This window comes from Balaenoptera ricei, chromosome 21 (assembly GCF_028023285.1).
Source record: "Balaenoptera ricei isolate mBalRic1 chromosome 21, mBalRic1.hap2, whole genome shotgun sequence".
Classification (NCBI taxonomy): domain Eukaryota; kingdom Metazoa; phylum Chordata; class Mammalia; order Artiodactyla; family Balaenopteridae; genus Balaenoptera; species Balaenoptera ricei.
Genome location: NC_082659.1, coordinates 33,744,144 through 33,769,339, shown reverse-complemented (window position 1 = coordinate 33,769,339; position 25,196 = coordinate 33,744,144). Strand labels below are relative to the sequence as shown.

General features: G+C 54.8%; 1 protein-coding gene across 4 annotated transcripts in view; it reads right to left on the bottom strand.

Annotated features, from left to right (window-relative positions):
- The window catches only part of IKBKB (inhibitor of nuclear factor kappa B kinase subunit beta), a 50,681-nt gene extending 27,655 nt beyond the window's left edge, over positions 1-23,026 (bottom strand). For 3 of the 4 annotated variants that reach the window (XM_059909675.1, XM_059909677.1, XM_059909678.1), the window contains exons 1-5: positions 22,933-23,026; positions 22,223-22,345; positions 11,700-11,794; positions 8,309-8,426; positions 5,887-5,956 (exon numbers count right to left, since the gene is read on the bottom strand). In XM_059909675.1, coding sequence (XP_059765658.1) covers positions 5,887-5,956; positions 8,309-8,426; positions 11,700-11,794; positions 22,223-22,327 — 388 coding nt within the window. In that variant the 5' untranslated portion in view covers positions 22,328-22,345; positions 22,933-23,026. Of the gene's footprint in view, positions 1-5,886; positions 5,957-8,308; positions 8,427-11,699; positions 11,795-22,222; positions 22,346-22,467; positions 22,694-22,932 lie in introns of those variants that run through there. The other variant, XM_059909676.1, reaches the window with a different exon arrangement.
- Between the last annotated feature and the right edge of the window lie 2,170 nt (positions 23,027-25,196).

Genomic DNA, 25,196 nt, shown 5'->3' with positions numbered 1-25,196 from the left:
CTGAAAGTTTCTTAAAAATCGAAGCCCCTAACAATAGAGGTACTACAAGTGTACAGAAACGGAAAAGCACACCACAAAGCAGAAAAGCCTGCAGGTTAATTTCTCATGTTCCAGTGACAGAAAAGTGTTGCCAGGCAGTACTCCGTGTGAACTTGTACACCACGCAGTGGCACTTCCTCAGACAGACGCTGCTCGGAGGGGTCCGCACCTGCCCCTCCTGCTGTCCTCGTCAGGAACAGCACCCAGGTCTGGACCCCAGCTTTCTCTCAGCTCAAGAGGGAGACACAAACATTATAATTGAGGACTGCGGCACTCCTGGAGTTCTTACTGATGAGTCAGAATCCCAAACCACACTCCACAAATTAGGGAACAGACAGGACCAGCTAGACTCCCGTGTCGAGAAGCAGCTGTGTAAGGATCGTGTCCATGAAGCCCACTGACCATACCCTGAACTGAAAGAGATTACTAAGCTCTCTTGAGAATACTGTTGCTCGGAATACAGTCCCGAGCAACGATGGAAGAACTGGAAAGATAAATGGACCAGAGAGCTGACGCAGAGATTAGAAGGGAAAGAAAAGACAGTTACCAGTTGGTGGTCTGAGTCACCAGTGCGGGAGAAGGGCAAGAGCACATTCGTTCACGCAATAAAAACTGGCCGCACGCCTACTATGTGCCAGTCGCTTTGGTGTCACTGGGCTTTCCAAGCAAAACAGGCTGCAAGGCCAAGTGCAGACACGTGGAGATTTAGTCCAGCTCGTGGTTTCCTGGTGAAAAGAGTCCCTGTGACTCACCAGCAACGCAGCAAGGCAGTCACGCCAAGTGCTGAGAGGAAAGTGCAAAATCACTCTCTCATTCGTTCAACCATCCTCAGGAAGTGTCTTCATACATAAGTGTGCCAGGTGTTGTCGAAAATGTGCCACTGGATCGAACCGTTTTCCTCACTTACTGCACAAACAGTCTGGTAGATGGGCCCCAAACCCAGAAGTCAGTCCTTACTGTCAAGCACAGGCAGAGGTCACATAACAATAGCAGGGAAACCAAGTCCTGAGTGGAGGAGGCCACGAGGGCAGAAGAATCCCGAGAGGGAGACCACTGTGCGCGCCAGGCCAGGGCCGTCCCCACGGAGGGTCAGGTCGAAAGCGCAGGGTCGTGGGGAGCGGCCAGAGCAGCATTCTAGGAAGGAGCGTGTGGACAAAGGCTCGCAGGGGGACCGACAAGTGGGTTCCGAGGTTGGCTAGAGTGGATCAGGAGAGATGCGAGGCTGTGAGGTTTGGCCTTGATCTAGTGGTGGATTATGACGAAAGCATCCTTTCAGAAGCATGAAAGATGGATTAGTAAAACGGGAATAAGGACTCCAGGTAAGCGATGTGCCGTGACACTGGATGAGCGGAGGTGGTGGGAACAGAAAGGGAAAGTGGGATGCTCAGCACGAAGGAAAGGATGGAGGCCCTTTAAGTGGGACGGTGCGGAGCAGGAAGAGGGCAGGTTCTAAGAAGAGACGAGATTCGAGGTCGGCACCCGTGTCGGGTAGCTGGCAGAAAGACAGGGCCAGTGACACAAGAAAGAGGACGTCAGGAAGGGATTGGCTTTAAGGAAAACGTCTAGGACTTCAATTGGGAAGTGACTTGGGGAGAAATATTGTGTAGATGTGGATATGGAGCTGAGGGTGGAGGTCAGCGTTCAACATCCAGACTTCGGAAAAGATTTGGTGGATAAAGATGTCGTGAGGATGGCCCGGCACACAGAATACTGGAAGCAGTGGGCGGTCACCCAGGTGCAGAGAGGGACACACAGGCTGGGGCAGGAATAGACAGACAGCATCAAGACAAGGTTCCAGGCAGAAGATGATGCGTGAGGACCGCGGGAAGCAGTCAGGCTGGGGCAGTGCAGCGGATGTCAAATACATGCTGGGCAACCTTTCTGAAAATCAGAACCTGAACCATGAAAAAGCAATATTCAGAGTCAGAAGGGCCCCTAGGGGTCACCCAGCCCAAATGCCTCATTTAAAGTTGAAGACGCGCAGGCCCAGAAAGTCACCTTGGTTTTCCAGAGAGGAAAGGCCCTCGTCAGAGGCAGCAGAGCTGGAGAGGCAGCGAGGCCAGGACTGAGAGCAGCTGTCTTCTCTTTTATCATGATCACATTCATTAATCTGGTTATTTACGCCTTTCCACGTATTTTATATACTAATGACCTGGATTGCTGAGACCAGGTAGTCATCTTTTATTATAATCAGCAGTGCAGTCAGAATGTAAGTATTTAACAGAATAAGCAAGGAAATCCACAATTACATAAACACAAAGCAGAGAGCCCAGTGTTCTGATTCCCTAAAGCCCTGAGTTCCCTTTGGAACCCTCCCTGTCCTGTAAGGCGGAAGGGCTGGACGCCTGCCAGGAGCAGCTCTAACAGGGACGGAGATGGTGACTCAGAGAACGGAGCACAGACAAAATGGGGAGCGGGGGCCCTGAATGCTTAGAGGACAAGACGGTCGGCCACCACGGTACCCCGGCCACCTGGAGAGTCAAGATGGGTGCAGAGCTAAGATCCGGAAAGGCCATGGTGATCACTCACCGTCCCGCCCAGCTGGCCTGGGTGTGGGCAGGTCCCCGCTCTTTGGGCAGCAGAGACCTGGGCCTCCAGAGTGCGCAGGGGTTTGCTGTCAGCTGGCAGAGGGAAACACATGGCAACGTTTTCCAAAGGATGACGAGCACACTGCTTAAATAGAGTCCACTGAGATACAACTTCCTGGAGCTATTTTAGGGTCGCTTTATGTGGAAGACAGATTGCTTCCAGCTGCCTCTGCCACCTGTCCCCAGACCTCTTACTAGCCTGAGAGCAATGTTCTAACAGGCCTGTCCGTCCTGGCACAGGAAACGGGCTCACCCACGTGCTTGCCGGGCGTCTGCCCCCTCACTCATGCGTACTCTGCAAGAGCTTCCTGGGCAACGTAAAGCTCGCTGGAAAAAATCCCGCCTACGTCTATCATCCTGACGCTGCTGTGAGTGGGCATCTCTGGGAGGCCAGTGGCACCGAAGAGGTTAAAGGCAAGTAGGTGTCACCCAGAGGAGAAGGTCGTGAATCTGACCTGGCAGGCAAGGGTGGGGCTCTGCCCTTATCTGAAGTCAACCTGGCAGGGACCAGCAGGGCAGCTCCACAAAGGGGACGTGCGGCCGGCCCTTGGGACAAACTGGAACAAAACAGGCTCAGGAAATGTTCCAGAATACAAAAGAGTTATGTTAGATGAACTCCCAGAAAAACTTTTGGACTCGGGCTCTGTGACGACATCCGTGCAAAATAAATAAACTTCATGGATCTCGTACACAAATCAGAAAAGGGACTGAAAGTACCACACAGGCTTATCAGCTACCTCCACCGAAGCCTCCGAATCAGGGGGCCTGATGGCATCCCGGAGGCAGCCACTTCCGGGAAGGGACGCCTCAGAAGACAGCCACCCGCCTGGCTCACTGTATCCCAGCCTTGGGTCACAACCCAAAGGAGGGTGACGGAGGTTTTCTAAAAGGGGTGCTACGAACCCAAACCCGGGGGGAAGGACAGGAGGAAGGGGCGAGCACGTGCTGACTGCACGTTAATGCGGCAAGCAGAGCGTGTGCTGCGATTACGTGTCCCACCTCCCTCACTCCACCCTCCTAACGGTTCTCACGTGGTGAGTTATGTTCCCACCTCACAGCAAATAAAGCTGCTGCCCTTAAGAATTAAATAACGTGCCCTAGGTCACACCGCCAACAGGGGGAAGCACTGGTATTTGACCTGGGAGTGTTAATTTAATTATATGTGGACAGCGGTTCTTTTCAATAAAAAAATAGGTCCTTATTCTAATTTCCTTTGGGATTTATTTCATTCGTTTGACAAATATTTACAAAGAACCTATTACATAAGGTACTACTGCTGTTCCAGATGCCAGAGACACAGCAGTGACTAAGTCTCGGCCTTCACGGACTTAAGTCTAGTTGAGTAGTACTTCAAAGCCTCATTATTTCCAACCTGGGGCCACAGAGAGGAAAGATAGGGAATCAGCGACCTAAAGACCTTTGATACTCATCCACCGACAGGAGAACGGAGCCACATAAGCATGTGGAGTGAACCTGTCTCCTGTCTTCATGACTGTGATCTACATGTAACTTACACACAGACACCTTGAATGCATCACAAGAAAGCTACCGCAGGAGGCCAAGGTAACTGGATGTGACACGTGCCCACACCAAGGGACACGTGACCAGCAGAGGCTCCATGAATATCACCACAGTCACCTGAGGCAGTAGAAGGCTGCATGAGGAAGTAGACAGTTTCGTGTGCTTGAGCCAATAATTTAAAGACTTTCTTAATAACGATCTCCTGAATGCACAAATAATCTAATGAGGGGAAGCACGATATTTGAGGGAATAACATACAAAAAAATGACTTGAAGCAGCTCTAACCAGAGAGAAACAAAATCAAAGTTGCCCATGAAGAGCAAAAGAATATTCCCCAACCTTCTAACCTGCCTTCAACCCAACGGAGAATAAACTGATGATGTGGCCACTGGGGCAAAAAACAGGTAAATGTGTAAGCACAGCGTGGATGGGCCAGGGTGGGGCAAGGTGTCGAGGGAACAGGTGGGATCTTGGCCTAAGGACTGGACGTCCTAGGGAATCAGAGAGGGCACCTCCCACACACCCACACGAGGCAAGCAGTCTGGCCAGTGACGGATGGCCATGCTGGTCACGTAAAACCGGTGTGATGTTTTCATGCTGCACACCTGAAACTTACATGTGTCACCTGTCAGTTATACCTCAATAGAGCTGGAAAAAAAAACCCCAAACTGGCGCCAGGTCAACTTGCCCTCACCATGAACCCCATCCACAGGACAGGGACACCGGCTACAGGGAGAGAGGGAATTTTCCATGTCCGACCACTTGGATCCTAACCTTAAGCATGTCATCCCTCGGTTCCGCTCACTTCCTTCTTGCCCAGAGTGAGAGGGAGGCAGACCCGGAGCCGCGGGGACCAGAGGCCCCCTGCCCTCCCAGGCCAAGCGTCAGCTAACACAGCTTTACAGACGTGGCGAGACGGTAACAACTGGTGAACCTGGGTGACGGGTGTGTGGGTTTCACTACTCTTCCGACTTTCCTATATGTTTGATATTTTCCTAAAAAGAAAGTTTGAACGCGTAGAAGGAAAAAAGAAAAATACAGCTTCGAAGAGGTTGTGGTGGCAGAGGGGTGAAAATGATGTCATTCCCCAAATCTGGGGGCAAAGGCTCAGTGATGAACTCTGGGTACCTCTAAACTTTAGATCCTTGCACCACCAACCTTGGAGGTTTACCCCTAAATAATAGCAGGTGCCAGGGTGGAGGAGACTGGATCTGACCCCCGCAGGCTGAGGTCAGGCTCCCGCTCCCCAGGCCAGCCGGGCCACCAGCCAGGCCTTCTCCGAGGGCCATGGACACCCTCCTCGGAGGACACCAAGGGCACCAAAGGGATAAACAAGGCCCGTTTTTCCTAAGCCTGCGGCCAGCAAAAGAACCGCCAGTGTGGAAGTGGAAAAATTCATTGCCAAGGGATGAAATTCATTCAAAGGACAGACAACCTACTCCATCACTGGCTGTTCTGGGAAAGTAGGGAGTGGAGCTTTTAATGGGAAAGGAAATCTGTTACCCTATATACACCATCATTCACTTCATGACTTAGTCCGGAAGGAAGGGAAATCTATTTGAGTTCAGTGCCGGCCCGACTAGGCCCTACTGACATCCCCACCGTCCCCAGTCCTCCACCACCGTCTGTCCCCGACAGCCCCACCTCCGCAGAGACCGGAGGACCAGTCATCTCCCGTCCTCGCCCCCAGAGGCCTCTCCCCGGACGGCACGGCCTGACTTCCAGGGCTGGGACTTACCGATGTCGCTCAGCAAGGTGAGGACGGCTCCTTCCCGCAGGCCACAGCAGTTCTCAAACTGGTTCAGGTACTGTCAAGAAGGGGAAAGAGGCGTCAGGGGGAGCGGTCACCAGCCACCAATGCGCCCACAAGTGTCCTTCACCAGCCGAGGCCGTCTGAGCACCCCCCGGGCCCTGGGCCTTGGGGACCTGGGCGGACAGCCAGCCCAGGCAGGACGGGCAGGGTCGGCCCAGGCGGGGAAGGAGGAAGCACCTGAGAGCTCCTAGAAGCGCTCTCGTGTGTAACCCTACCCCTGACCCTGAGTCATGCTCGGAGTCTCACCTGTGCCGCGGTCCCGGGGGAAGCAGGCCCATCTGAGCCCAGCCACAGCTGGTCCACTGCTCCTGAGAGCCCAAAGGAGCCACTGAACACCTCCCTCCGACCCCTTCCCCGACGCGGTCTTGCTGTGGGGTGGGGATGACAGCAGGGACCGGGCAGTGAGCACTTAGTACGTGCCGGGCACCCGGCAGAGCTGCGTGGACGGGCTCAGTGCAGCCTCACCTGCCCCGTCTCACTTCACCCTCCCTCCCGCCCACCCCCCCACCCAGGCCAGCACTGGCGGCATTTCCACTTCACAGGTGAGGGTGCTGGACGGGAGGGGTTCAGCCATCCGTCTGCCACCACGGCCGCCGCGCGGCAGAGCTGCCATAGGACACAGGTCCACCTGAGGCTCGTGCCCAAACGCTCAGCCCCTGTGCCCTCCTGGCCCTGGCAAGCCTGTCAAGGGGCTCCGTCTGCTGCTGGAAGCCGGCCTCAACTTCAGGAAGTAACTTCCCAACAGGGTGCCCCGTCGTTAACTCACACCCACACCCACGAACGTCCGCCAGCCGTTCCCTGCGACAGGCACACACACGGCACTCCTTCAATCGGCTCTGGCTTTTACCCTCGCTCCCGTGCTGGCCAAACTTGTCTCCCCAGACCAGGTGCGGATTCTGAACTTTCTAGAGGTGGGAAAGACGAGCCACCTCATTTGGAGAACAAAGAGGACAGACCGCGGGCACCGGGGCAGCAGCGCCCTCCTCCCAGGTCCCCTGGTGACCGCGTGGGCCAAGGCCCCGTGGGGTACAATCGTTTCCCACGTCCCCTGCACCATCCTGCACCCCGTGCCAGGTCAATCACACCAAAGTCTGTGTCAGCTTCTTCCCTGGCCAACTGGCTCCCTGCTGCCTACAAGATGATGTCCGAAATCCTCTGCCTCTGTAAGCTGGTCACCTCCCACCCCTCCCACGCTGCCCTCTAAGGACTGTCCACTCAACTACAATGACACAGCTTCATCTCACTAAATAGCTGCAGTTAGGAATCAGCTGTCAAAGGTTAGGAAGATAAAGAGGAAAATGGAAGCGCTGTCAAGTTCCCCATTTGTCATCGGTTATCAGTCCCCGGCCTGGGGGTTGCCGACGACTGTGCTCACATCCTGCCCTGAACCCCAGGACGAGCCCGTCTCCCCGGACGGGAGAGCCACGCGGGCACACCAGCCCTCATGGAGAGCCTCCTTTGGCGAGGAAGGCGGGAGGGGCCGGAAGAGTGCTGGGAAAGCACGCGATGCCGGGTCCCGGAAAGTGCTGAGTACGGATGGAGGAACCGCCTGGCTATGCTGACCGTGCCCCCGAACGATGCAGACCTTTGTCCAGAGCACCAGGTGAGGGGGGTGGAGACGAACAGGCAACCTCTCTTCAATACAAAGCCAGCTTCTGCCCAGAGCTTTCACGGTCCTCGTGCGCTGGGCGCTATTCCCTTCACAGACGGAGGGGGGCCCGCGGCTGGGACCCACCGGCCGTGACTCAGCCTCTGCCGCTGCAGCTGTGTGAGGCCCGGACACCCACGTGGGCCCTCGGGGCCGCGGGGCCCACCATTCACACGGGATCCCATCCGTTTTACCCACGTCACAGGCTGCTGAGAATCACACGAGGCCACGTGTAAGAGCGGGTCGTGACACTGTTCCGGAGATCGCTGGGGAGGGGGACACACAACGGTCCCCGACACCCACCCCGCAGCGTGCGTTCTGGCAAATGGTGGACGCGGCGGGAAGAAAGGGAGAGGAGCCCAGAAGCTGAGTCAGTGGGGCTCTGGGTCCCCAGCCCGGCTGGCCCGAGCCAGTCCCTTCCTGCCCCGCTCCAGGACCCCGGGCGGCCACATCTGGGAGAAGCCCTCCGAACCGGGACAGTGGCCACGAGGACACCCAAGGGCTCAAGTGGCCCCAGCGTGCCGAGGGAGGAAGGCCCGTCCTGGAGTCTGTCCGGCCTCTCCCTGTGCTCGGACCTGGTGGGTCTTCCGCGACACGTCAGGGACAGCTGCACCGGGTGCACGGCAAGCCCCCCGCCCTCCGTGCACCCGCGACCCCGCCCCAGGCCCCGAGCGCCCTGCCCGGCCCCCGCAGCCTCACCTTCCGCAGGTCCCCTCCCTGGCAGTACTCCATGGCCAGCAGGGGCAGGTCGTTGGGAGCCAGGCTCTGCATGCCCTCGGGGACGTCCCGGGCGGCCACCACGTTGGGGTGGTTCAGCCTGGGGGGAGGGAACCAGTGAGGGAGGGCCGGGCTCCGCTCCACCCCAGCCCCCCACGGCCTGCAGGCGCTGAGGGCCCTGGAGGGTGAGCGGCGGGGAGACGCGGGGCCCACCACTCGCCCAGGGCCCGGCAGCGCTACTGTCAGCACCGTAGCCCCGGCTCTGGGCGCCCCGTGCAGAGCTCCGCTCTCTTCAGAGGGCCCCCGGCAAGTCCTCCCTGTATCTCCACACTGCTCTGAGGCAGAGAGAGCAGGGGGACTTCGGATCTCACACCACTGGGCGGGGATGGGGTGTGTGGTGTGTGTGTGTGGTGTGTGTGTCTGCGTGTGGGGTGTGTGTTGGGGGGGGTGTGGGTGTGTGCCTGTGTGTGTGTGGGTGTGTGTGTGTGTCTGTGTGTGGGTGTGTGTGTGTGTGGTGTGTGTGTGGTGTGTGCAGCGTGTCTGTGTGTGGGGTGTGTGTGTGTGGGGGGGGGTGTGTGTCTGTGTGGTGTGTGGGGTGTGTGTGTTTGGGGTATGTGTGTGGGGGGTGTGTGTCTGTGTGTGGTGTGTGTGTGTGTGTGTGTGGGGTGTGTGTGGGGGGGGTGTGTGTGTTTGGGGTATGTGTGTGTGTGGGGGGTGTGTCTGTGTGTGGGGGGTGTGTGTGGGTGTGTGTGTGTGTGTCTGTGTGGTATGTGGGGTGTGTGTGGGGGGGGTGTGTGTCTGTGTGTGGTGTGTGTGTGTGGGGTGTGTGGGGGTGTGTGTGTGTGGGGGTGTGTGTGTGTGGGGGGGTGTGTGTGTGGGGGTGTGTGTGTGGTGTGTGTGATGTGTGTGTCTGTGTGTGGGGTGTGTGTGTGGGGGGGTGTGTGTCTGTGTGATGTGTGGGGTGTGTGTGTGGGGGGTGTGTGTGTTTGGGGTATGTGTGTGGGGGGTGTGTGTCTGTGTGTGGTGTGTGTGTGTGGGGTGTGTGGGTGTGTGTGTGTGTGTGGGGTGTGTGGGTGGGGGTGTGTGTGTGTGGTGTGTGTGATTTGTGTGTCTGTGTGTGGGGTGTGTGTGGGGGGGTGTGTGTGTGTCTGTGTGATGTGTGGGGTGTGTGTGTGGGGTGTGTGTGTGTGGGGTGTGTGTGTTTGGGGTATGTGTGTGGGGGGTGTGTGTCTGTGTGTGGTGTGTGTGGGGTGTGTGTGTCTGTGTGTGGGGTGTGTGGGGTGTGTGTGGGGGGGTGTGTGTGTGGTGTGTGTGATGTGTGTGTCTGTGTGTGGGGTGTGGGGGGGGTGTGTGTGTGTCTGTGTGATGTGTGGGGTGTGTGTGTGGGGTGTGTGTGTGTGTGTGGGGTGTGTGTGTTTGGGGTATGTGTGTGGGGGGTGTGTGTCTGTGTGTGGTGTGTGTGTGGGTGTGTGTGTGTGTGTCTGTGTGGTATGTGGGGTGTGTGTGTCTGTGGTATGTGTGTGGGGGGGTGTGTCTGTGTGTGGTGTGTGTGTGTGGGGTGTGTGGGTGTGTGTGTGTGTGTGGGGTGTGTGTGGGGGTGTGTGTGTGTGGTGTGTGTGATGTGTGTGTCTGTGTGTGGGGTGTGTGTGTGGGGTGTGTGTGTGTGTGTGTGGTGTGTGTGTGTGGGGTGTGTGGGGGTGTGTGTGTGTGTGGGGTGTGTGGGTGGGGGTGTGTGGTGTGTGTGATTTGTGTGTCTGTGTGTGGGGTATGTGTGTGGGGGGTGTGTGTCTGTGTGGTGTGTGTGTGTGGGGTGTGTGGGGGTGTGTGTGTGGGGGGGGTGTGTGTGGGGGTGTGTGTGTGTGGTGTGTGTGATGTGTGTGTCTGTGTTTGGGGTATGTGTGTGGGGGGTGTGTGTCTGTGTGTGGTGTGTGTGTGTGGGGTGTGTGGGTGTGTGTGTGTGTGTGGGGTGTGTGGGTGGGTGTGTGTGTGTGGTGTGTGTGATTTGTGTGTCTGTGTGTGGGGGGGTGTGTGTGTGTCTGTGTGATGTGTGGGGTGTGTGTGTGGGGTGTGTGTGTGTGGGGTGTGTGTGTTTGGGGTATGTGTGTGGGGGGTGTGTGTCTGTGTGGTGTGTGTGTGGGTGTGTGTGTGTGTGTCTGTGTGGTATGTGGGGTGTGTGTGTGTGGGGTGTGTGTGTTTGTGGTATGTGTGTGGGGGGTGTGTGTCTGTGTGTGGTGTGTGTGTGTGGGGTGTGTGGGGGTGTGTGTGGGGGGGTGTGTGTGTGGGTGTGTGTGTGTGTGCTGTGTGTGATGTGTGTGTCTGTGTGTGGGGTGTGTGTGGGGGGGGTGTGTGTGTGTCTGTGTGATGTGTGGGGTGTGTGTGTGGGGGGTGTGTGTGTTTGGGGTATGTGTGTGGGGGGTGTGTGTCTGTGTGTGGTGTGTGTGTGGGGGGTGTGTGGGGGTGTGTGTGTGTGTGGGGTGTGTGGGTGGGGGTGTGTGTGTGTGGTGTGTGTGATGTGTGTGTCTGTGTGTGGGGTGTGTGTGGGGGGGGTGTGTGTGTCTGTGTGATGTGTGGGGTGTGTGTGTGGGGTGTGTGTGTGTGGGGTGTGTGTGTTTGGGGTATGTGTGTGGGGGGTGTGTGTCTGTGTGTGGTGTGTGTGGGGTGTGTGTGTCTGTGTGTGGGGTGTGTGGGGTGTGTGTGTGGGGGTGTGTGTGTGTGGTGTGTGTGTCTGTGTGTGTGGGGTGTGTGTGGGGTGTGTGTGGTGTGTGTGTGATGTGTGTGTCTGTGTGTGGTGTGTGTGTGATGTGTGTGTGTGTGGTGTGTGTGGTGTGTGTGTGGTGTGTGTGTGTGCGCGCATGTGCACCTGCAAACAAGGGGACGCCTCCCCTTTCCCTGAGCTCCAGCAGGGAGCCCCTGTTTGGGGCCCGACGGTCTGTGAGCTTCCCCACGTGCCTTCCTGGCTGGGAGGGCACCCTGGAGGAACGGACGACAGCAGGCTCAGGGCACAGGAGACTCACATACCAGCTCGGAATTGCAAACACTGGAGAAAAAAGGACTTTTGCCAACAAAGGAAAATTCACTGTGATGGCTATTTTAAATAATTTAACATAACAAAGAAAACCCCCAAAAGCCCTTGGCAAGGCCCAGCGGTGGGCTGTAACTGCCACTCCTCCAGAAGCCACCCCTCTGGACAGCTTGGCTGGGGTCCTTATTGAGGGGCTGGGATGCACGGCTCTTTCCCAGACAGAACTGGGGCTGTTGCTCCACATGCCAAAGCTCGGCCGCCTAGCTCCCTCCAGAGTCATTCCACGTCCCAGGCCCCCGGCCCTGTGGTCCCGCACCCCGCACCCGGGCCACTCGTGCACCAGGCTCTCACCTCCTCATGATCTGGATCTCCAGGCACCAGCGCTCGCGGTTCCGGGGACTAAGCTCCTGCCGGCACTGCTTGATAGCGATCTGCTCGCCCGTTTCCTGCAGAGGACACGTACGGGAGGATCAGAGAAAGCCGAGGGTCAAATCCGAAGTTGTCTCCCTAGGACCTGGAGCACGGACCGCCATCACCTCCAGGCTCCCGAGGTCCGCATGGGTGCCCACTTGAACAGATGTCCCCCAGTCACCTCCAGCCCGTCACACGGGTCCCCACCAGCCCCACCTCCCAGCCTGCCCCCTCCCCTCATCTCTATCCATCCCAAGTCTGCACCGAGGCCTTGCTCCGTCCCCACCTCCTCCACGAGACCTCTGCCAGCCACTCCTGCCCCAGAGAGTCCTCACTCCTCAGACCCCAACGCTGCTGGACGTGACCTCTGACCCATGCAAAGGGCACTTCCCTGCACTTCAACCTAAAAGTTAATGCCCTGGCTTCAGGCTTCATGCTTCTCCCTGTGGGGGGTTTCTCTCTCCAGAGAGAATGCAAGCCTGGTATAGGAGATGGAACACAGGCTGATTCAAATCCCGATGCAGCCATGTACCAGCTCTATGACCCTTGGCAGACCACGAGGTCTGGCTGTCTTCATCTGTAAAATGGGAACACTGACACCCACTTTTCAGGGCTGTCATGCAGCTAAGCCCCTAGCAGTGTCCAGCCCTTAGGGGTGCTCAGTTAACACTCTTGGGGGCAGACCCATGTCACACAGGCACTCCTGGCACATAAAACCCTTCCAGGCTGGGCTCTAACCTGCCTTTCCATCATCCCCCGTCGACTCCACCCCAGGCGTCTGATGCCAAGTCTAGGTCAGACCACCGGCCCGGTCCTGTGCTCTAGGGTCTCTGCTCTGGCTCGTGCAGATGCCCAGGCACCGGCCCCCCCACTCCTTCATTGTACTTACCTACCGAAGACTTACTTTCCGTAGGGTCACAGGGTTATTTTCTCTTTTCTCTGTTAAACTATAGGCCTGTCCCTCCTCGTGCGTTTAACCTCTAATGCAGTACCTGGCACAGTACCCTCGATGCAGGCTCCGTGAACGAAGGCAATCACTACAATTCTCGTGAATGAGCAACTGCCTGGGCCCCGAGAATTAACTCTTCCCTTCCCCTAGGTGTCTAGACAGAACCCAGGACAGTGCTCGGCCGCCACCTCCTGGCCCATGGGGCTCCCAGGACGGCCGAGGGTCAGCAGCTGCCCTGGCCATGGCTCTGTGGCAGCAGCCTGGGTGCTGGCCCTGCCATCAGCGAGCAAGCCGACCTCCACCCCTACCCCGCGAACCCTACACACCTGCGGCGAGACCCCTTCCCCCAACAGCCCTCGTGCCACGAGCCCTGGAACAAGCCCCAGCCGGTGGGACGGGCGGAGTGTAAATCCAGTAAGAAAAGGCTTCAGAACGGTACCAAAATCCTACTGGTGCCCAACTGAAGGATGGGTGTCCTACAGGCCCTGTCGGACCATTTTCTCTGTTTATGAAAATGCATACTGTAAGGAATCATAAGCTCTGTAAGTGCAGGAGTTCATTCGGTACAGAACGGGACTTAACAGAGGCATGTCGAGGACGTGGCAAGGTCCCCAGGAACACATGCTTCCCAAGGGCGGCAGAAGCGCACCGCGGTCACACGTCCACCAAACTAGCCACTATCCCTGTGAACAAGGACCCACCCGGGAGGAAAAGGAAAATGGGAGTCCCGGACGGAAACAGACGGTGTCCACTAAGACCCCTGACTCGCTGGTCAACAGACCCGTCCCTAAAACCGACGTTCAAAAACAAAAGCTTCGGGGAGAAGGCGGAGGCATCTTTTGACCGTGATGGTTCCAAGGCCTGAAGCAGGTACCTCCACACCTCCAGGGCACTCTCAGAAGTAAGTGGCTTTTACCAAATCCCCACGTGGCTGTGGGTAAGCCTCCGTCATGCAGTCACCTCACATGCTTATTTTTTTTTCAATAGCTCTACTGAGCTATAATTCACATACCATTCAATTCAACCGTTTAAAGCACACATGTGGGGACTTACTTCCCTGCTGACACAGTGGTTAAGAATCCTCCTGCCAATGCAGGAGACACGGGTTCGAGCCCTGGTCCGGGAAGATCCCACATGCCGCGGAGCAACTAAGCCCGTGAGCCACAATTACTGAGCCTGCGCTCTAGAGCCCACGAGCCACAACTACTGAGCCCGCGTGCCACAACTACTGAAGCCCGCGCGCCTAGAGCCTGTGCTCCGCAACAAGAGAAGCCACCGCAGTGAGAAGCCCACGCACCGCAAAGAAGAGTGGCGCCTGCTCGCCGCAACTAGAGAAAGCCCGTGCGCAGCAACGAAGACCCAGTGCAGCCATAAATAAATAAATAAATAAATAAAGCCTGCACGTTAATGGCTGGGGGACATTCAGAGTAACGTGGCCAAAGCCACCGTCGGTCTTAGAACACGCACATCATCTCCCCAAGAAACCCCACACCCGTCAGCCGTCACTTCCCGTTTCTCCCCAACGCCCTCCAGCGCTAGGCAATCACCCATCTACACTCTGCCTCTACAGATTTAGCTGTTCAGACATTTCATCCAAGTGGGATCACACAAGATGTGGCCTTTCGTGACGGCCTCTCACCCAGCACAGTGCTCCCCGGGCTCACCCTGCGGTGGCCCACGCCTGCCTCTGCGCCAGCGCTCCCTGGTGCCAGGCAGGCACTGATGGCCAGGCTGCGCCACATCGTTCAGCTACTTTGCTCTTAGAATCCTGATCTCTGGCCTGGATTCAGAAGCCCTATTGAAGAAGAGCTGACCTCTTTCAAAAACTGTCAGTCCTGTTGCTCTTGAACCCATCAGTACAGCCGGACGAGTGAACTTGGGTGGACGTTCAGCTAATACTTGTCAAGAGTTACGGTGTGTGTCAAGAGACCACTATTTCTTTAATCGATGTACAAACAGACTTGAGTTACATCTCACAAGATGTTCCATCCTCTACAGCGTGAACTTCCCCGAACTGATTTGAATCTGCTTTCGAGTTTCACTTCCCACTAAGCGTTCAGACTAAAACGTTTTCACCCAGTTCTCTGGTAACTTCACCAACAGCTGCTCTGACGTGTGTCTAGATACTTGTTTCCAGGTGGGCGGGATCGCACAGGGACCCGGGCGGGGATGCCGAGATCTACCAATGAGAGAAGACTGACGGCCAGGCTGTAAAAGGCGGTGACGCCATTGGGAGCATCCACTCAAGCGTGTGACGTTGTGACGGACAGTGTTTTATGCAACAGTTTCTAAGAAGATACTGCCACGCATGGTGTGTTACCTCAGAATGTCTCTGAGAGTTTAAAAATCTGCACCTATTTTAACTTCAATACACAGAACAGTGTATTCATTTTCTATTGCTGCTACGACAAATTGCCACCAGCTTACTGGCTTAAAACAACACAAATTTATTTTCGTGATAGTTCTGGAGGTCAGAAGTCTGGCAAGCGACTCACTGGACTAAAATCAAGATGTGGGCAGGCTGTGTCCCTTTCCGGAGAATGCACATCCCCACCCGCCCCAGCTTCTAGAGGCTGCATTCATCCCTTGGCTCATGGCCCCTTCCTGTAGCTCAAAGCCATCAGTGACCAGCTGAGTCTTTGTGGTTGCATCACTCTGACACTGACTCTCCGGCCTCCCTCTTCCACTTTTAATGACCCTTGTGGTTACAGTGGGTCCACCCAGATCACCCAGGATAATCTTCCCATTTAAGTCAGCTGATTAGCAACCTTAATTCCCTCTGCCACGTAACCTAACATACTCACAGGCTCAAGGGGTTAGGACGCAGACATTTTGGGAGGCGTCATTATTCTCCCAAGCATAAACAGTATGCTTCCTTCATAAAGATAACAGATAAATCAAACCCAAAGGGTAGACTTATTAAGTGACTTAGAAAATATTTTATAGATTCTACCTGTATATGCTGGGTGATTGTAGATAACTGTAGTCTTTTGCCCAACACAAACACCGGAGCTAACACACAGCCATCACCTGGCCCATCCCAGAATCCACAAATAGATTCTGTTGTTGAAGACTGATCCAATATTGGTCTCAACAGCCAAACCAAACCTAAAGAGCCAACTTAACGATATGAACACAGAACACATTACAGACTAAGTGGGCACCGACACCAACACTGACTCCGGACAGCTCAGCTTCGTCCTGCAGCAGCAGGGGAAATCCTGACTTCCGAGGCCTGAGTGTCCCATGCAGACACAGACACAACTTTTCTTACCTGGTGGCCCTCTAGCAAGTACTCTAAAACATTCCCGTTTTTCCATGAGTAATGTTTCATTTGAAATAGAAACCCAAAGAGAATGACCTTCCATTGCTAAAAGCATACTGGCTCTGGAAAGCGAAATTCAATTCATTGTCAACAGACTACGAAGAAGTTTTTGAAACTCGGGGGGCAGGGGGCTTGGTTCTCCAGCAGCAATGCCACTCGAGGGCATGGATGACTTTCTCCACTTGGCTCGGAACCCTCCCACTCTCAGCTCAGTTCTCTGGAAACCCAGACTCGGCCCAAACCATCTCAGCATCCAGCTCCTAGTAAGTTGGGGCAAAATTTAAAAGTGATGTGTACTTTGATAAAATGGAGAAAGGGGCCCACAGTGGTACCTACATCAAAGGCAGTTGATTATGAAGGTCCTTCGAGTGTCTGCAACTCTGCCTTTTGTACAGGAAAACACGAACCTCGCGTATAAACGTGGGCATACTCTGAAGCGAGGGCGGCGGGGGGCATGCCTCCTCAGACTTCTGAGACCGTCGGATGGTGTTCTTCTAACGACAAGGGGACATGCACAGGAAGCCAAGAGGTCCCTCCACACCCTCAGGTCAGAAAGCCGACTCTTGTTACCACGGCAACCACCCAACAGGCCTCTGTGGTCCAAGAGGGGGGTTAGAAATACCTTCCTTGTTCCTTCTCAGGTCCTCCCTCCAAGATGAGTGTTTCAGGAAGGAGGTGCGAAGCTGGGCCCAGAGAGATCCTAGGGACAGAACCCAGGCCTGAGAGTCAGAAGGCCGAGGTCTGGTCGCAGCTTCACCCCTGACTCAACCCCGGTGACCAGTCTACGCCGAGACGGCTGACCCCACCCCATTCCCTTTCGAGTCAACACCTAACGGGCACGTCGGCCTCCAAACCCACCCACAGGGGCTCAGGGGTGAAGCAGGTCAGAGATCATGATCCCTGTACTCCGCCTGGCGAATGTGCGACCTTGAGCCCATTGGGCCTCAGGGTCTTTATCCACAAGGTGGAGGCGACCCTACCCCTGCCGGTGCTCTCAGTTAAATAAGACGCAGCGTCTGATCCTTGAGGGCCTGGAGCACGTTCGCGCAGCACCGTTCCCTTCCTAGGCGCGTGTAGACGGTGCTCTCCCCGTCCCACCACCCGCACTCCACCTCCCGTGAAACCCTGCTTTGAGAAGCCTCCGGTCACCTCCGGGCATCGACGAGACAGCGTGGGTAAACCACCCAGCACAACTGGCAATGACATTCCCGATAAACGAGCCGTGATTATTTCCTCACGATTTGGTGCTCATATTTACACTCACTTGATACGTTCCTGAGGATTCACTTTATCCCCTCGACTACAGCACAGTGCGTCAGGGTCACCTCCTTTTTTCCCTGACGGACCCCTGATGGCCTCAGGCCTGTGCTCAAAGTCTTTAAGACCTGAAGACACACAGACAGGCTAAAGTGAGCTTAGTGTCGTCCAGTGAGGGGACAAGTAGAGCCAGCGCCACTTCTAGAAGGGATAACCGGTGTGTCCTTGGGGACCAGGGCAGCAACTCCCAGCCTTTCCCATCACAGCGCACAGAGTAAATATGTGGTATCTGTGAGGTACCCTGGGACGTGTCCAGAGGCTTCCAGGGCGTAGCAGCGCCACGTCTGGCCCAGACATCGATATCTCAGCTTCTTTCAAATCCATGTGGGAGGCTGTGGCCCAGAGCCCTGAAGCTGCCGACACCAGAGCCAGGACTTGAGCCCAGGCTGTGTGACTGCGAGTCCTGAGTTTTCTCCCCCTCGCTCCCGAAGGCGGCTGCAGCTGAGGTCACTAAGGTCCCCTCCTCTTCTTCTTCTTCCTTTGTGTTTGACAAACACCTTATTGAAAATATCAGCCCATCTAGAAAGTGCTGACCCTTGGGCTGAAGATTTAAGGGAGTATCCACACAGCAAGGATTGTCAAGGCCCATGCTTGGTAAGAGAACCAAAAAACTCATGGAGACGGGTAGGGTCATTTGTTGCACGGCCCTTCCTCCCTGGGAAATATTCACTTTAGGGTTCTCTGTTTAGCAAGGAAGACTATACATTTTGTCATCCAAAGGGGGCTTTTTCCTTTAGTGCTTCAACTGAGCCTGTTCCGGGGTGTCCCTGACCTTGGATCCCCACCTTGGAGAAGCCACAAGCCAGTGGAGGAGGCATGAGGCTGGGATTCAAACAGATGTAGGTTCAGAAGATTCCAGCTCCTTTACTTACTAGCTTAGCCTCTCTGGGTAAGGGGTTAACCTCTCTCTGCTTCAGTTTCCTCAGTTATAAAATGGGAGTAAAGACAACAGTACTTCCATTTACGGTGGTTGAGCAGACTGGAGATAAAGCATGTGAAACACCTCGCCCATGCTGGCATACAGGACGTTCTCAATAAATGATGGGTCTGGGCTTCCCTGGTGGCGCAGTGGTTGAGAATCCACCTGCCAATGCAGGAGACACGGGTTCAAGCCCTGGCCCGGGAAGATCCCACATGCCGCGGAGCAACTAAGCCCGTGCCCCACAACTACTGAGCCTGCGCTCTAGAGCCCGCGAGCCACAACTACTGAGCCCGCATGCCACAACTACTGAAGCCCACGCACCTAGAGCCCGTGCTCCGCAACAAGAGAAGCCACCGCAATGAGAAGCCGGCGCACGGCAACGAAGAGCAGCCCCCGCTTGCCACAACTAGAGAAAGCCCGCGCGCAGCAACGAAGACCCAACGCAGCCAAAAATAAAAATTAATTAATTAATTAATTTAAAAAATACTGAGGAAAAAAAAAATGATGGGTCTGATCATTAGTCTGACTCATCTGACTGAGGACACAAATGCTTAGGCTCCTTTATGCTTCTCCTATGACGAAGGACAAATATTCTCTCTTGTAGACAAGGTACATGGCGTATTAGGAAAATGTACATGGTTGCCATGTCGAATATAAGCAATTACTCTGCCCGACTGGAGTTAAGTAACCACCACCCTATGGCAGCTGCTCTCCTCCAGAGGTTCTGAAAGCAGGGGTGTCCCCCCGGAGAACACGCTCGTGTTCTGATCCTGAACACCGATTAAAGACCCTCCCCTAGGCACCCAGAGCAGCCCAGGGATTTCCCCAAGGGGGGAACGCCCGGAGCACCTGGAGTGCTTCCTGGACGGAGCCAGGCCCCGAGCCAGTGCTCACGACACACCTGGGAACGCTGGACACCACTGCCCCAGCCCCTCACCGTCCACTCCACCCCTGTGTCCCGCCAATGTCACCCTGAAAAGCTCTTAAATCTGCCCACTTCCCCCCACGTCCACCACCATCAGCCCAGTCCAATCTCGCACCCGGACTGCTCCGGAAACCTCTTACTTAACTGGTCTCCCCAACAGACGGGGCAGTGCCAGTGGGGTCCCCGTACCGGCTCCCGAGAGCTGACTGCTAATACTCAGGAATCCGGTGAGAAAGGAGGTTAAACCGCCAGCAGCAAGAAACAAGCCGCAGTGGGAGCCGTCACGCTGCAGGAGTCAGGGATTTTTTTTGGAGAGCTGACTTCCCAGCCCAGCACTGCCTGGGCCCCACCAAGTGTTCCTGCAGCCCGAGCGGGGCTCCCTGCAGCAGCCCTTCCCCTCCCAGCCCTTCCGCTCACATCCACCTGCCATGACCTACCCCTCCCACCCACCCCCCCCACCCCTGGCAGGGGCTCCGAACAGGCCGCGCCCTGGGCCTGGAACCCTCCTCCCGCCTTCTCTGCCCGGCTAGCTTCCACCATCCCTCAGGTCTCCCGTCCAGTGCTGCTTCCTTGGGGCAGCCTTCCAGACCCCCTGACGGACCCCGGCCTCCGGAACAAGGTCTCACTGCACTGGGCCCCTCTCCTGAGTCACAGTGATCAAAGCTGGGAGCTTACATTTATAACACTTGATGAATGGCTCTTTCCCTTTTCCAGAAAGGTCTTTAGCCAAGAGTGGATGACCCTGTGCACCTAACACACCTGTAACACCAGGAGAGTCTCTGGGGGGGCAGTGACAGAAGCCCAAAGCCGGGCAGAGCCCAGGCCGATGGGAACACTCCTAGGCAGAAAACCACACCGCGCGAGGCTGCCCGAACAAGCGAGGCTGCAGGGTTCAGTGAGAGCCAGCTCCCGCGGGACGAGGGGTCCTGCCGGCTCTGTGGGAGGTGGTCCACACGGGGTCCTGGAGGCAGGGGCAAAGTGCACACAAAGATGTCCAGGAGAGAGGGGCTCGTCCCGCACAGGGCTCAGCTGGGAGCCGACGGGGGAGAGGCGGGGAGTGGAGGGGCCGCAAACGGGAGAACGAGAGCTCAGCCTTTGGCTTTCTAAAAATTAAGGTTTCTGAACAGGAGAAGATACTGGAAAGTAGCAATTCTAGAAAACAAGTCCACACACACACACACACACACACACACACACACACACTCTTGGGCTCGCGGCTATAAAGCCAGAAACAAACTCCATCTGACAAGCGGATCCCAAGCCCAGAGAGCAGATGGAGGCCACTTGGGGTGAGAGATGGCAGACACGCGGCACATCCTGATAGAACTCTTCCTGCAGGAAACCAAGATGTCTCCAGTTCAGCTGCAGTGGGACACTTGCTGTAGTCAAGACTCCAGAAGCCCTGGCCTGTCTGGAAGCAGCCTGGCCCAGGTCTGCGTGGGGCTGTGGAAGGATCTGACTCTCCTGTCCTGATGCCAGGCCCCTGGCTGCACCCCCTGCCCCCCTCCCCCAACCCCGCCCCAGCCACAGGGTTTGCTGGAATTGGCGTCTCCTGGGTGAGTGTGAGAATTACCAGATGCAGGACTGCCCTCTGCCCTCCAGCTCTGGCTCTCACATTCCTCCAGGGGCTGCTCCATCCACTCAGAGCTGACAGGGCTCAGGGCAGGGCCTAAAGTGTCTTCCAGTTGATACAGGAGGGTGGCCGTCTGAGATGGCCCTCTGCCGTGGCTGGCCGGGGGCCTGCATGACCCTCCCTGCCGGCTGCAGCCAGGCTCCTGGGAAGCGGTACGAAATTTTCCATCTCTTGAGTCCAAAAAGATGCTCGTGGCCCTTGATTAAAAAGCAGGAGCCTTCTTCCCTCAGGGGCTCTGGGGTGTCTGAATTTTGGGTCAAGAAGCTAGTATTATCTATTTGGTGAGAGGGGCTTTCCTCGAGCAATGGGCTCCAAATTGGGTATATGTAGGGGTTTCCCAAGACTGGAATCCAAAAAATAAACACGAAATGAAGCTTTCCTGCTATTAACCGTACAGCACCGTCCTCAGATCATCTGTCAGGTCACGTGCCGCTTCTGACACTCAAGGGATCCCAAGGAAAATGGGCATTCCACAGGCAGGGGATGGAGGACGTGCTGCAGGTTCCGTGTGCCCCACTTTGGTAGAATTATGGATGGTATTATCCGATTTTAACAAAATAACTCTCATAAAATGGATGAATGGCTTAAAGACACTGCTGTGGAGAATTTCAGTGCATGTAACACCAGTACACACAAACAGTAATATGGAAGACCTAACGCTTGTGGGGTGAGAAACTCACGTCAGACACATAAGGAATAAAAACAACGGGGATCACCTTGTTATATAGCAGAAACTAACACACAATCGTGAAGCAATCATACTGCAATAAAGATGTTTAAAACAAAACAATGAAGATCTAGCAGAGCTAAAAAGAAATCGGTCCAAAGAATTCAAAACTATAAAAATTATTTGAAATAACGGATGTTCACCCACCATCCTTAACGATAATTCTCACTTTCGTGTGTCTCTGTATAATTCGTGCTGTGAAGTATTGCAAACAATACTGGGAAGACATTGTAATTGGTAAGTACTTGAAATATTTTTTAAATTAACTTTTCAAACATTTTAAAATATTTTATTATTTTCACACTTTAGATTTTTCTATTTTTGCATGTTTCATAACATGTAATATATTACTACACAATGTATTAGTAGGTGTTAGTCTAAGGTTAGCATAGATATATAATTTTCAATATATATAACTGAAGCTGAAAGCTTAAACTTTTTTTTTTTACTATTTATTTAGGTGACACAGTCAATAAAGCTTGGAGACCACTAACCTAGAGTCAGCTTAGGGGCCCTGAGGCCCCGTCTCTCACTCTCTCCCAAGAAGCCCATGGCCAAGGTGAGCCCCGTTCACCCAGGGAGCGCAGGGTCGCACAGAGGTAGTGAGGCGGGAGCCTGCCCCCAACCCCGCCGCCCCCAGCTCTTCCCAGCGGCACCGGGCCTACCTGATTGTGCCATCGGATGACGTTCCCAAATCCCCCTGTCCCAAGCCGTTCTTTCATTTCCCAGGCCCCGCATGTCTGGGTTGGCAGGGAAGGTGACCAGCTCATACTGATGTCCTGCTAACTCTGTAAGCAATTTGGCGGTGGGGGACAAAAGGCGGAGGTTAAAGGAAGAATGGAACGCAAGGAGATGGACAAGAGATACTACAGCCCTTCCATGTGAAAGAAAAATCGGAAGTGGTTTTCACCTCGTACATAAACCAGGTTGCTTGGTTTGGTTTTGGTTTTGGTAGCCAACTCCGGCCTTTCGCAGCCCCTCCACCGACCCGCCCCCCTTCCCAAGCTGTATGGAAGCAGCAGGGAGGAGAGTCCCTCAAAGGACAGGGCGCCCCACTGCCCAGGACCTGCAAGGGGATCCCCAGCCGGGACCCCGCCCGGGCGCCCTGCCCGCTGGCCGGGGCGCCTCCCCTCCCAGCTCCTCGCTGTCCCTGCGTCACCGCGGCGCGGACGAATCACCGCCCCGTCCCGGGCCCCCGCCTCGCGGCCGCCACCCGGCACCACCCCGCCGGGGCCGGGCTCCGGGGCCTCCCAGCTCCCCCCGCCCAGGAACCCCTGACTCAGGACCCGTCACGGGCGTCTCCGCGAGCCTCGGAGAGGAGGGGTGCGAGCCCGCCGGGCAGGTGACACCGGGGGCGCCCGCCCGAGGGACTCACCTGGCGGCGGGGAGCGGGCGCCACCCAGACGACATTAAAGTGCGGGAATCTCAAAACCGCCAGCCGAGCGCCACTTCCTCAAACACTTCCTACTCTGACGTCACGGAGCACGTGGGTTGCAGCCTTAAAGGGACTGCGCGGCCCAGGCCCCGCCCCGTTCCGCCCGGTGACCAGCCCTGAGAAAAGCCAGAGCCCTTTTTAGACTTAGCGACTTCGACCCGAGCGGCTTCTGGGACAGGGAAGATGGGGATTTCCTCACCTGGCACCCCTGGAGTCAGCCTGACACGCTTCCTAGACTTTGAACTGGGGGAATTTCCCGGCCCCTGCTAGGACTGGTTTAGGGACAGTTTACAAGAATTGCCCTGGGCCTCCTGTTCTCGGGCTGCGCTCCCTCCCCTCGTCTGGAGGCTCCTTGGCTCATATCGAGAATGATAAGTCACACCTGTCGTTCCTAGGAGGAGTGACAACCCCCGTTTCCTCCTTAAAACAATAAGGTCAAGGGAAAGAATCCAGTAGCGTAACGCAGAACTGCAGGTTCAGCCCCAGTGACTAACACAAAACTGCAGGTTCAGCCCCAGTGACGTCTGGAAATTGTGAGAACAGCTGTTAATTGGTCATCTCCTACCTACTTAGCATCATAATTAGGTTTTTACTATTCACTTTCTCAGTTCGAGGGCCTCATGTTAGCAGACAAAGGAGAGGCCTGTGTGTGTTGGTATATTTACTCAAGCAGGAAAAAAAGTATTAAAGGCAACCTGAAGATAATAGCTCACTTTATAGAGTCCTTACTGAGTGCCTGGCACTGTCTAAATTCTGTACTTGGATTTCCTCATCCAATTGTCAAGACCATCCTACAAATTGGACAGTACTGCATTATTATCCCCATTTTACAGATGAGAAAAGTGACGCACAGAGCGAAAAATCTTTATCCCAAAGTCACAGCCTTATAAGAGGATGATGATCTGATGTTTAAACCCCAGCAGCTGGTTCTTGGGTGCAAGCTCTTAAAAGTAGCATACTAGTAAGTTCAGAAGGGAGCAAACTGGACTTTGAATCCGGGTACTGTTATTGAGAACCTCTGAGAATTTAGGGCAAGTTATTGATACTTAGACCATTCTAAGCAGCCATTTCTTTTCTTTAAAATGTAGGCAATATTAATGGATGTACTTGGAGGGTATTATGCTAAGTGAAATAAGTGAGACAGAGAAAGACAAACACTGTGTGATATCACTTATATGTGGAATGTAAAAAATACAACAAACTAGTGAATATAACAAAAAGAAGCAGACTCACAGATATAGAGAACAAACTAGGGGCTACCAGTGGGGAGACGGAAACGGGGAGGGGCACGAAAGGGGTAGGGAATTAAGAGGTACAAACTACAATGTATTAAATAAATAAGCTACAAGGATACATTGTACAGCACAGGGAATAGAGCCAATATTTTCTAATAACTATAAATGGAGTATATTCTATAAAAAAATTTGAATCACTATGTTGTACACTTGAAACTATATTGTAAATCAACTATACCTCCATTTTTTTTAAAAGGTAGGCAATATAAGGCTGAATTGCATGAAATTATCATTTTTTAAAATAAAACAAAACCAGTTGAAACATCAGCAACAAAGATTAGCAGTTTCATCTGGTTCAGCCTAAAAGCAGCAGGAGGTAAGAGGGCACACAAGTCAGAGACAGGAGGGCTGGGAGGGCGAGGGTGTTGTGAAGGACAGGTGATAAGATGGTAAGAGCCGTGCCTGACACAGAGGATGCTCCTGCCTGGACAGAGCCTGAGGCTGAAGTTTACTCTTAGGAACAGACGTCAACCCAAGCAGACGGGTCAGTGTGCCCAGGGCTGCCCTAGCCACGCCAGGATGCTCAGAGTTTCTCCACTTATCCTATTGCTTCTGCTAAACAGCACGCTGGGCCTCAAAGCAGGAAGAGAAAAGAACGTGAGTAAACAGTTGTAAAACACTTAGAATAGTGCCTGACATATTCTAAGTGCAGCTCTTTTTTTTTTTTTTTATTTTTGGCTGCGTTGGGTCTTTGTTGCTGCGCACGGGCTCTCTCTAGTTGCGGCGAGCGGGGGCTACTCTTTGTTGTGGTGCACGGGCTTCTCATTGCAATGGCTTCTCGTTGCGGAGCATGGGCTCTAGGCACGCGGTCTTCAGTAGTTGTGGCACACGGGCTCAGTAGTTGTGACATGCGGGCTCAGTAGTTGTGGCTCGCAGGCTCTAGAACGTAGGCTCAGTAGTTGTGGGGCA